This window comes from Protomyctophum bolini (genome assembly GCF_963924005.1).
Source record: "Protomyctophum bolini genome assembly, chromosome: 7".
NCBI classification, from domain to species: Eukaryota; Metazoa; Chordata; class Actinopteri; order Myctophiformes; family Myctophidae; genus Protomyctophum; species Protomyctophum bolini.
In genome coordinates, this window is record NC_137868.1 from 4,480,691 (window position 1) to 4,493,383 (window position 12,693).

The following is a 12,693-nucleotide window of genomic DNA, read 5'->3' on the forward strand; positions in this document are numbered from 1 at the left end:
ACAGAACCATTTAGATGTAGAAACCTAGAAACGTCATTGGGCCACTCGTTGCTGCAGTTCATTGGAGCGACCTTATATCTCGGCCGCAGTATTTGGGGAAGGCACGAAGTGTTGGTTTTTGTATCTGTATGACCACACCCTGGTGTTCACATAAAATAAAAATATAAAGTATAAAAAAAGATCTGGGGCTGAGGGGACTTTTGGACAAAAACAGCGGAAATAGCAGATCTACAAGCTCACAACGCGTCACACTGCGACGCGTTGAGAGCTTGTAGATCAGCAATTTTTGGGGCGCAACCCAGCACTGTTTAGCTATAGAGATGCGGTGTGTAACGACATGGATTTCTACACAAATTTGTTCAACGCAAAATACTGTGTTCACATTCAGGAGAAAAAAACTATTCTCCTGAATGCTGCCTTCCTTCCGGCATGGCATGGAAGGAAAGGAGGGGCATTTTGCATTTCTTTCACCGTAGTAGGCTAAACGCTGCATTTGTGGTCTGGAGAGGGCAGTTGTTTTACAGACGGGGTAAAAGGGCCCCTTTGATGTGTGCACGTCCCTGGCCTGTACCTTTTCCTCCTTGTGTTCATCGTGGTCATCATCATCATCGTCATCATCGTCGTCGTCTCCAGCCTTCCAGTCATACTCATCGGAGGGAGGCAGTGTTTGATGCTGCTCCAGCTGCTCTGTGTGGTCTGCTGCTGCGTAGCCGTAGAGTAAGTCACATCATTATGTATACAATGTTATTATAAATTGAGATCAGTCTGGGGAACCATAACCTGACGCTGCCAGATCCAAAAAGCTTGCTACACAAATTTGTTTAACAGCTTATTGGGATCTGGGATCGCGGAATCAAATTCAATGACGGGGCTGTTCCTTTTTTTCAAGATACATGGTAGATGATTGGATAGGAGCGTCTGTCTATCACCGTGTGGGCGTGCAAAACACAACCAATCATATTGACGTGTCTATATAGCTTCACATCCGGTTTCGCACATATCCCGCCCTTAGCTCACGCTGATTGGTTCGGTACGGGGCGGATCTGCGTTAGCTCAACCCCCTCAGAGATCCCAGATCCAAATAAGCTGTGAAACAAATTTGTGTAGCAAGCTTTTTGGATCTGGCAGCGTCAGGTTAGGGGAACCATGCATCGGCAAAACAAAAGTATAAGGATATATAGGAACTAGAATGATGCAATACTGCGGAATAGAGGGTAGGCTACATATACCGGTAGATATATATATAGATATAAGAAAGCTAGATGGCTCACCCGTGCTGCTGGCCAATGAGAGCGACGTCGCTACGTGGCGGCCATCTTACAGAGGGGCAGCATAACATTGTGTCTATGGGGCATGTACTTTTAAATAACATTGTGTCTATGGGGCATGTACTTTTTAAATAACCATAACATTGTGTCTATGGGGCATGTACTTTTAAATAACATTGTGTCTATGGGGCATGTACTTTTTAAATAACCATAACATTGTGTCTATGGGGCATGTACTTTTTAAATAACCATAACATTGTGTCTATGGGGCATGTACTTTTTAAATAACCACAACATTGTGTCTATGGGGCATGTACTTTTTAAATAACCATAACATTGTGTCTATGGGGCATGTACTTTTCATTATTTTCAACCGATTTTCAAACGGTTTGGTTTCTTATAAACGTCTAAGAATAAGGTTAGGTTTAACCGTTTAAGGCATATAGTTTACTGAGGTTACATTTAGGAATAGCGGGCAGAGACCGTTCTACCGCTCCGCCACATTTACGCCCGAGGAGGAGACTGTGTATTTGTTGGCGAGCGTTCTGGTATACATTACATTCACACTGCTATATACTTACTATGGAGTGCGCCGGTCACTCCGGTGTTGTCGTCCACAGTGTGCGTGACCGTGGGGCGCAGAACGCCGTCACTGCGCTGCGTCGCGGCGGGGGCCGGGCTCTCTCCGGTGGCGGTGATGACGTCGTTGTGGTGCGTTGTGGCCGTGGCCGGGCTCTCTCCGGTGGCGGTGACGTCGTTGTGGTGCGTTGTGGGCGTGGCCGTGGTGACGTTGACCCGGACCCCGTCCACCATCACCCACCCACTGCAGCTCAACGCCACGCTGCTGCCTGGGTGGACGACCACCACGCCGGGAGGGGGGTCTGCAGATAATCAACAACACAATCTATTTTTAGCTTTTATTTTTATAGTATGCTTTTTCTTTTTAAAGTCATCATACCCATGAATTCCTCCCCCACACAAATTCTAATTCTGTGTTGTCACTGCTGTTGTATTATCCTACTGAATCACCTGCCAGTGAGGAGCCCCCATCTGGAGACGTGTAAGGCTGTACCCGTCCCTGTACTGTTTTTAGGACTCGAACTTCGGCAGGAATTCTCGAGCGAACCTTCGATCCATTCGTTTCTAATTAATTTGAAAAATAACCTTCGAGCTCCGAACCTAGGCGGGGGAGGGGGGGCACGTAACTTTGGGAAAGTGTCATAGTAGCTTGTTTACAACTGAAATGCCCCCCTGATTATTAATAATAACATCTAAACATGTAAACACAACATGAACATAGTACTCTTATTATGCATATTGCATTCTCGTCGAGATATATTTCCGCGTAACAAAAAGGAATTCAAAAGAAATATAATTTCAGAATAAGAACATTGTGTGTCGTGTAAGAAACAGAAAGTCTAAAAATGTGCCACATGTCTATACCACGGACACATTAAACCCTGACCTCAGTCTTAACCGGGCCACGTATAGGTCAGACAAGCGGGAGGTCGAACTTATGGGCAGTGTGGCAGTCCCCCATATTTATGACCCCTGCACTGTGCTGGTGCTGTACTATGCACAGTATAAGCAGACACACAGTCTGACCATGTTTGTTGGTGTTTCTAGTTATCTTTGACACGCTTTCAATGTCAGCTTTTGTTCAACTTCCTATGAAAGGGCTAAATATAGCACGTGTTGACATACAGTATGCACACACTCACACATTAGGTGCAGTTAATGTTGATGTATAGCATTCATAATTCTGGACATTTCTGAAACCCGCTTATAGAGGACACAGTTGGGTATGATTCTGTTTTAACCCATTCTGGGCGGGCACCCATTTTGGTGTAAGCACTATGTTATGCTTTAGCTATTGAAAAATAGCAGATCTACAAGCTCATAGCGCGCCACCGAGTGGCGCGCTACAAGCTTGTAGGTCTGCTATTTTTGAAAAATCGAAGAGCGACTGACATTTTTAGAATCTGATCTCAGGTCAGAATGGGTTCATCAGACCAGTTGTGTGTCCAGTGGGAAACCTCGTATGAATCTGATCTCAGGTCAGAATGGGTTAATAGACATAAATTATCTACAGAAGGGACGGCGATATAGGTTATGGGGGAGGAGAACTTTGCATTTCATACTGTTGTCGTCGGGTAGAAACCTTGCATGTCCAAATACGGTTACTTATTTCTCATTGGGAAGCTTGCCATAACTACTAGTATAGCCTATAGTTTTATAGGCTAAAAGTACCTGACCTGAGACTAAAACCTAGCTGTTTTCTACCTAAGTATTGTGGTATGAAAACCATTTTTTTAAATTAGTATTATTTTAACAAGTACATAAAAAAAGAAAATTGCAGATTTATAAAGCTCACAAGGCATTACATTGCTACTCATTGTGAGCTTGTAAATCTGATATTATTGCTACTTTAACACGAACCCGGCATAAAAACAAATAGGCCGTTGATTTTTTTAAAGAATCCAATACAAAAAACATGAAACAAGGAGATACACGGTTTCTGTCGGACAATCGGACAATATATTCAAAGTCACATCCCTGTTCAGTACACAGCACACTGAGAGGGTTTGATGTCAAGTGTGTGGTTGCTGTGGTTTTCACCTTCCTCATTTAAAAGCCTGTCACTCTGTTGCTGCTGTTTAGCTTTGGACCAAGACGTTAGTCTTTCTTTAATTATAATAATAATAATACATTTTATTTATAAGGCGCCTTTCAGGGCACTCAAGGTCGCCGTACAGGTTAAAAACAGTACAAGTTAAAAGCAGAACAGTTAAACGCAGAACAAAAAACACAGCTTGCAGCAGAAGATCACAGGTCATGTAGGGTCATAGGCCTGCCTAAACAGGTGGGTTTTGAGGTGGGCTTGGAAAGTGGTGATAGAGTCCATGTTTCTGATGTCAGGGGGGAGGGAGTTCCAGAGGCGAGGGGCAGAGCGGCTGAAGGCTCTTGACCCCATGGTGGACAGACGGGCTGGGAATTATAATTCAATAGACACTAAAACACATTTCAATAGAGGGAATGATGTCATGGCTCTGTGTGCAGAGATAGTCGGTGGGTAAACAAACATGTACAGTAGATCAATATTACGTTCCTACGATGCATCTCGCTTTTTAATTACTGCACAACATGGCATATATTTTGCGTCAGTTAATTACAGATGCCTTATTATGGAACTGGTTTCTTTATTTAGAAACTGCTGTGATGTGTGGATGTAATTAACCAACCCGCACTCCACAACATATGTAAGTCTTGACTTAAAACCAAATCAAATGGCGAGCTTACACTACAGTATATGTTAAATGGGACAGGCTGTGATAGATTATGTCACATCAACGCATTCTCAGTCTCAAAACAACAAGCGTTTGACTGGAAAGGACAGGGGGGGGGGGGGGGGGGAGTGGGGGGGATGGAGAGTGGAGACATGTTGACTAGACCATTTTGGGCGGGAACCCCTTTTGGTGTTCGCATTATGTTATGCTTTAGCTATAGAGCGTCGCAGTCCCACCCCCTTTCATGACGACGCCAGCCAGGCCCAGGAAATGATTCCCAATGCAGGTATTAAAGGTAATAAAGGTATTTATTTAAAGACGGTTACGCCGCGGACAAAGCCAACTCGAGTCGTGACAACTCATGACAACAAACACACATGGAAGGGACTGCAGACTGCGACGCTCTAGCTGCCAGATCTACAAGCTCGTAGCGCGCCACTCTGTGGCGCGCTACGAGCTTGTAGATCTGCTATTTTTGAAAAATCGAACGAACGACTGACATAGAAACATAGCTTTTTCAGAATTTTTCTGAACATTTTAAAGAATTAAAGATTTTTTATAATCTGATCTCAGGTCAAAATGGGCTAGAGGGGATGTGAGTTACGGTTCTGTCCCCATCAGGACATTAACCCATTCTGGGCGGGCACCCATTTTGGTGTAAGCACTATTTTATGCTTTAGCTATTGAAAAATAGCAGATCTACAAGCTCATAGCGCGCCACCGAGTGGCGCGCTACGAGCTTGTAGGTCTGCTATTTTTGAAAAATCTAAGGAACGACTGACATTTTTTAGAATCTGATCTCAGGTCAGAATGGGTTAATCAGACCAGTGTGTGTGTCCAGTGGAAACCTCGTATGAATCTGATCTCAGGTCAGAATGGGTTAAACTCAAACAGCGCCGCCGCTGAGTCGGCGGAACTTTAGACAGGACGCCTTTGTCGTTTGTAACCGTTTGAAGTGAACTCACTTCCACATTCCTAAAGTGCACTTCAGCATTCCTGGAGTGCGGATCAATTGTCCGGGTTATGGCACCATATGACTGGAAAATAAACATTTGATGTTTGGTCACATTTGTACCCATTAGATAGCATTTTATTTTATGTACTGTAGTCATAGCACTCTATATAGTGTATGTACACATAGTTTAATTTATATTCCACTGTTAGACGGATGTTAGGTTATTAGCTTACGTTTGATTCTTGATGACTATTGTTTATGTATTTGATGTAGTACCATGTGTGGTTCTTGCTTACTGTAAATCAATCTAGTGTATTAGTTTAGTTTAGTTTATTAGTTTGTTTTTTCTTTCCATACAAAACATCAGTTTTTTAGGGTATAGACTGAAGCCTAGGCGTATTACGTCTACCCTTTTGTCCATTAAATTAAAATAATAGAAATGAAAATATATATGTACATCCCTTTTACAGGTCCTCAAACAACATTTCTACTGAACGAACAGTGCAAAATTCATGTTTATTTTCCTTTTTTTTTCTCTTCTTCTTCTTTCTGAATAACATCTGGATTAAGAGCGGTGGTTAAATGCCTAAATTGTTAATTGTATCCAAGAAGAAGTCACAATTATGCATTTTGGGGAGTGAGTGTTTTTGTAAAGTGTGTGTGTGTGTGTGTGTGTGTGTGTGTGTGTGTGTGTGTGTGTGTGTGTGTGTGTGTGTGTGTGTGTGTGTGTGCTCTATATGAAAAGGAGCGACGATGGGCATAAGTAAGTAAATAAGTATGCTGGGGTGTGTAGAAAATAAGTAGTTTTTTTTAGGGTGAACTATACTCCTGTAAGTGGTATAAGAGTACATGTTGTGGTGGTGGTTGACTGGACAGTGCAGATGGGATGTTGTGTAAAATCCCCTTGGTTCACACTTCCTTTTTTTTGCAACAACCTGTCCTGTTCCCTGTTCTGTTGTTGTTCTGTTCTGTTCTGTTCTCTCTCACTGTCTCTCTCTGTCTCTCTCTCTCTCTCTAAAAAAGGATCTGTTGCTGCGACACATTTTAGTTTTCTCTGCTATCTTAAGTGCAATAAGTCACGTGTGTTTTGTTTTAGCTTGTACAGGATGTTGTTTTGTGATATGATGCACTGATTGGTTGGCACTTTTAATTTCGTTGTACACGTTGCAATGACAAATAAAGATCTGTCTGTCTGTCTGTCTCTCTCTCTCTCTCTCTCTGAATAAATGTTTCAATCGATCAATCAATCAACGAGGTGTGATAAGGTGACATTATAGATTGACATACAGATTCTAGAAATGTCTTCTTTGTCAGTCGCTCTTCGATTTTTCAAAAATAGCAGACCTATACAAGCTCGTAGCGCGCCACTCGGTGGCGCGCTATGAGCTTGTAGATCTGCTACTTCAATAGCTAAAGCACGACATGATGCCAACACCAAAATGGGTTAAAAACACCTTGTGTAGCAAAGTATTGCAAAGACCAGCACACACACACACACACACACACACACACACACACACACGTACGGCTCACTAACTGTCATTCCCTGTTATGGTAAACAGCGAGGGATACTTTGGGAGAGAATACAGTAGAGATGTTTTGTTTGGTTAAATGTTCCTTTAAATGCAGTCATATAGTGTCATGCAGTGCACGCGTTCATTGAACTCATGGAGCCTCAATAAACAAACACAAGGATTTACAGGGCAACGTGCACGGGTGCGCACGTCACACACGCACGCAAGGGAAGCGTCTGTGTTAGTTTATCTACACTTGAACCGCATGCACTTTTAAGTTTTAACCATTATTTGTCCCTGACCATGCATTTAGTACTCTCTCTCTCTCTCTCTCTCTCACTATGTTGACTCCGTTAAGTAAAAGCGGGCGCTGTTTCTCCTTCATTGGCCGATGGGTTCTCGGATTGTGCATTTAGTAAATGTAGCGAAGTGAATATTTTGTATTTTCTTCCAGTGTACTAAAACTTTCATGGCACTGTTCCGTACGTGGAGGTGCGTCAATGTTGTCTGCAGGTTAACTAAGAAATTCCACAGAAAGTTGAGTTATAGATTCTCAAGAAGGGTACATGTACCAGCTTGCCTGATTATTATGAAATGTGTCTGCAGGATGTCTGCAGGCCTGACGTCGAAATTAAACAAAATATCCTGACAGTTTTCTGAAATACATATGTTTCCATGAGTGGTGCTCAATATTTCATGTCAAGGACCCCAAAAATGATATGTAATTGGCCGCCGACCCCCCATCTGATAATATGTTGTTCCAGGGACCCCTCAGAAGCAAAGATTTGAGGTAAAAACGTTCGCTATTTATCAAAAAAAATATATATATTCAAAAATAGCAGACCTACAAGCTCATAGCGTGGCACTCGGTGCCGCTCTATGAGCTTGTAGGTCTGCTATTTAGCTAAAGTATAATGCTTAAAACACCAAAAGGGGTTCCCGTCCTGGGTTTTAACCCGGAGTTTAATTACAATGTTTTCATTAGCGATTCATTCAAATATCTTCTCACATTTGAGCAGTTGATTCGAATAACCATCCAAGTGTGCATACTTTATTCTGACCCCTCCCCGATCTGCCCTGAAACCTTATGCGTCATTTATACATTAGGGATAATCAGCGTGGACTTAAGACGGTTATTCATCTCAACTGCTCAATTTAAATGGACTTTTGAAATGCTGTGCTATTTTAAAACACTAGACACTAGGCTATACTGGCCTACTTGAGAATGATGCAACTTGGGAACCTAATGATACCCGTTGTCAACTTGTCAGAGCTGTCTGTATGTTTCCCACATGGAGATCTCTCTTTCTGCCCGTGTCTGAAGAGGTCAAACTGACTGACTGTGAAAAGGGGACTGCAGGTTAACTAGGCTAATCAATTGTCAGGTGTGGGGTTGCCAGGCCCATGGCAATCAATTGGCTGAGGCAGAAGCTGGAAATTGCACAGGTGAGGGGATTTAGGCTGATTGGGCCCACTGGCAGAGCCTGAGCAGAGCCTTTTGTGGTGGTACCGCGGTTCTGGAGAACTGTGGGTCCGACCGACTCGATACCGGGCACCGCTCTCCCTGCGGGGGTGTGGAACGCGTACGTGTCGATTATATGAAGTCGGTGGGGCAAACGGTTCTCGAGTTACATTACAACCGTACACACACGCACGCACACACACATACACGCAGAGACGCATTTATAGTAGAATTTTCCCATGGACCACCTGCACTGCAGGCCTATTATGCCCTGGACCACTAGACTAGGCCATCGAAACAGTGGTAGGCTATGTATAGACATGGGATGCATTGCATAGCAAGTGAGCCCATATCCCACCCCAACACAACAGTGGTCCCCAGGTGGATTCAAAGTCAGGACGCTGGTCCCAGCTGGTTCACAATCAGTTGAAAACCCCTGGCCTAAAGGGTTAAAGTGGTTAAACCCATTTAGATTCTACAAATGTCTTCTAAATCATGACAGTTTTCTGGAAAAAAACCTATGTTTCTGTGTCAGTGGTTCTCCAAGCTACATTTATTTCATGTCAAGGAACCCCAGAATTATATCTATTTGGCCGCCGACCCCATCTCAAAATATGTTGTTCCATGCAGGGACCCCACTCTGACAGAATATATATTCAAAGATTTGCGCCACATTTTCAAGATTAAAAAACAATAGCAGATAGCAGCTTGTATGACTTTAACATGTGACTAAACCTAAACGGAAATGTTATTCAAAACACTATATGACTAAAACTAAATCAAAATCACACCCGTGTGAACTGTGCACAAAGCACAACACAACAACAACAACAACAACAACTAGTAGCCTACTCATTACTGGTGCTCATTAACCAACACAGTTAGGCACATAGGTGAACCAACACGGATGGGTGAACACGGACATTGCTGTTCCTTTGGAGTGGTTACTTGCAAACGTGCTGTCAAAATAAACATCATTGCTTTAGTAACAGAGTAAACAGACTTAATGTCAACTCACCTTTCCGTGGACAGCTTCCCAGTAGAAACCCACGCGCGGGGAGCGCACACAGGAGCAAACACAGCAACATTCTCTCCCTCTCTCTCTTTTTTCCACGCCGTCAAGATCAGGATATCTTTCTTTCGTTGTTGTTGTTGTTGTTGATGATATAGTGTCTCCTCTGCCCGCAAGACATCGTCTTTACACCCTTTACATAGTTTGTGTGCCTCTGTTTGTTGCACAGTGTCCTCTCCTCTGCCATGGCCACAGCCTGACAGCCGGGTTCACACCGGTTCACACACACACACACACACACACACACGCACGACACACACGCACACACACACACACACACACACACACACACACACACACACACACACACACACACACACACACACACACACACACCGCTGTGCTCTCCTCTCCGCAGCTCCGTTATTGTGAAATCCCCCCCTCCCCCCCCTTCCTCTCTATAAACAGAGGGAAGCCCTCAGCTCCTGTGACAGCGAAAACACTGTAGCTAGCCAAACAGAGGCCCGGGGCCCATTTTGAGGCCACGCAATTATTTTAAAATATACCCATTTTTGTGTAAAACCAAAAAAGGACAAAAAAAAAACACAAATACATAACATAAAATAAAAAACAATATTTCAAAATTAGGGATCAATGGAAAGAACAAAAAACATTGCATGGATGCACCTGTGGGAACGTATCCTCAGTGATGTATTCCAACGTCATCACCCTGGGAACGTATCCTCAGTGATGTATCCCAACGTCATCACCCTGGGAACGTATCCTCAGTGATGTATTCCAACGTCATCACCCTGGGAACGTATCCTCAGTGATGTATCCCAACGTCATCACCCTGGGAACGTATCCTCAGTGATGTATCCCAACGTCATCACCCTGGGAACGTATCCTCAGTGATGTATCCCAACGTCATCGGGGTTTCACCTGTGGGAACGTATCCTCAGTGATGTATCCCAACCAGGCTCGTCTCCAGGATTAAATGACTGAGGGGGCATTTGAAAATGGCGAGGGTGCACATCTAATTTTTATATAGTAAAACTATGCTGTATGTACATAAAAGTGAGAGTGCAGAATTTGGAACGGAGGGTGCTGCAGGGCACCCTCTGGCCCCCCGTGGCGCCGGGCCTGATCCCAACGTCATCGGGGTTTCACCATGGGAACGTATCCTCAGTGATGTATCCCAACGTCATCGGGGTTTCACCTGGGAACGTATATCCTCACAGTGATGTAAGGTTCCATGGTTCCATAGCCTTGGCCAAAGCCAAAGAAGGCGAAAAAAACACATGATGACTCATACAGGGGGATGGCCATTTGCATGTACAGTTTGTGGTAAAGGCTGTATAGTCAACAGCCTGATCTAAAAACACACATGATGACTCATACAGGTGAAAGGCCATTTGCATGTATAGTTGTAGTCAATGCTTTCACATTGCAGCAATCCGTATCCGAGTATACACTTCAATTGGTCCCAAGACTACCTCCATTGCGGTCCCTGCGGGCCGGGAACGGTTGGCTGATCCGCTCCTGGGAACGTTAGGCAGCATTCACACTTTACCACAACACCTTCCAAGTGCATCCGGGACCATATAGTGTGAATCTGCCATTAGACAATTTATAAGGAATAATATAGGAAATGTAAGGAGGCAGATCGCCAAGAATGGCTTTATAGATGGAAATATATACCAATGATGCAGCCTGCGAGATGTCAATGAGAACCAACCAACTGCAGCATGAATGCAGCGTGCAGTGATGTGTTCTGAAAGGAGAGTTAGTTTTATATACTTGATTAAATGCACCTCCTAGTTACATTCCTGCAAATGGGGGAAGCGAGCTTGATAGCAGAACATAAACAGTGGCCTTTCACCCCAGAGACATTTATTTTTATCCTTACACAATTATATCCTGTCGTCTACTTCTGGTTTCGGTATGAAAACTAGTTGGAAAAAGAAGAAAAGCAAAGAAAATCCTAAGATTTCAGATGTGTATATGTAAACAGCTCCAACAAATATCTTATCTTGTGGTTGGAATGTACGTTAAGAGTGTAAGTTGAAAAAGAAAGAAAGAAATAAAGAAAGAAATAAAGAAAGAAAAATCCTTTAAAATTGTGCAATTTCATATGTTCAAATTCGGGGAATTTGCAAGGTCTTGAGACTCTTGAGGCAATCAGATAAACAGTATATTTATGAATCAGTAAAGTTGCAAATCAGTCGGTTTCGACCTGAACACTGGAGGGACGTTAAACTACATTTTTGAGGTGCGACCCAAAGGATCGTTAGGATTGTTTTGCCTACTTGCATATATCCATATATATTTGTAGTGCAGATGTTGGCTTCCCTCCCCATCGTTGTGAGAAGCCACGCTGCACAATGCATTGATGCATTGTCAATATTTGAAGAGGGCTTAACCCACTTCAACCCAATGACGTATTCTTTATTTAAGGTGGTACGTGTGTTCCATTTGATATCCTTCTCCTATCACAGCAGCTCACAAATCTTGCTGCTGTGTTTTGCACATTTACACGGCCACTGTTTCTAGGGAAAACGGAAACAGCTGACGGCAACAGCGTCATTGGAGGTTAAAAACGCAACAAAGTGAAAACCCCTTCCAGAGTGGAAAACGTGCAAGGTCATGGATTCACGGCTCTCGTCACTTACTCACTTATTACATTGGTGCAGAGTCCTATAGGTGATATTTGAGTTTACCTATATGAGAAAAAGTGCTCCCTCACCACGCTCCTCCTACGAAGCACTGCATGCTGCTATAGTTTATTGTAGGATATAAAGACAGGCCATGTCTCAGCATGGATCACAGCTGTGGGTGCTGGCTCACAGTCTGTGAGATGTTCGTCCACGAGCCAACACACACACACACACACACACACACACACACACACACACACACACACACACACACACACACACACACACACACACATCTTGTCTTATGCAAAACAAGAGTTCAAGAGACGGAGCTGGAGCATGTCAAAATGTTTGACTCGATATATGAAACAATCATTTTATGCAAAACAACAAAATCTTCAACCCTTAATTTCAAATAATGATTTCAGTGGATTTAATGCCATGCCTGGGCCCATGCAACAGAACTTTGTTGATACCGGGGGCACGGTGGCACAGTCGGTATAGTGGTGTCGCCTCACAGCTAGAAGGTCCTTGGTTC

General features: G+C 43.5%; 1 protein-coding gene across 2 annotated transcripts in view; it reads right to left on the bottom strand.

Moving 5' to 3' along the window:
* Positions 1–9,760, bottom strand: part of il6r (interleukin 6 receptor) — a 17,619-nt gene extending 7,859 nt beyond the window's left edge. Inside the window, exons 1-3 of one of the 2 annotated variants that reach the window (XM_080767162.1) lie at positions 9,505–9,760; positions 1,850–2,149; positions 572–699 (exon numbers count right to left, since the gene is read on the bottom strand). In XM_080767162.1, the coding sequence (XP_080623288.1) occupies positions 572–699; positions 1,850–2,149; positions 9,505–9,574 (498 nt within the window). In that variant the 5' untranslated portion in view covers positions 9,575–9,760. Of the gene's footprint in view, positions 1–571; positions 703–1,849; positions 2,150–9,504 lie in introns of both variants that reach the window. The other variant, XM_080767161.1, reaches the window with a different exon arrangement.
* Between the last annotated feature and the right edge of the window lie 2,933 nt (positions 9,761–12,693).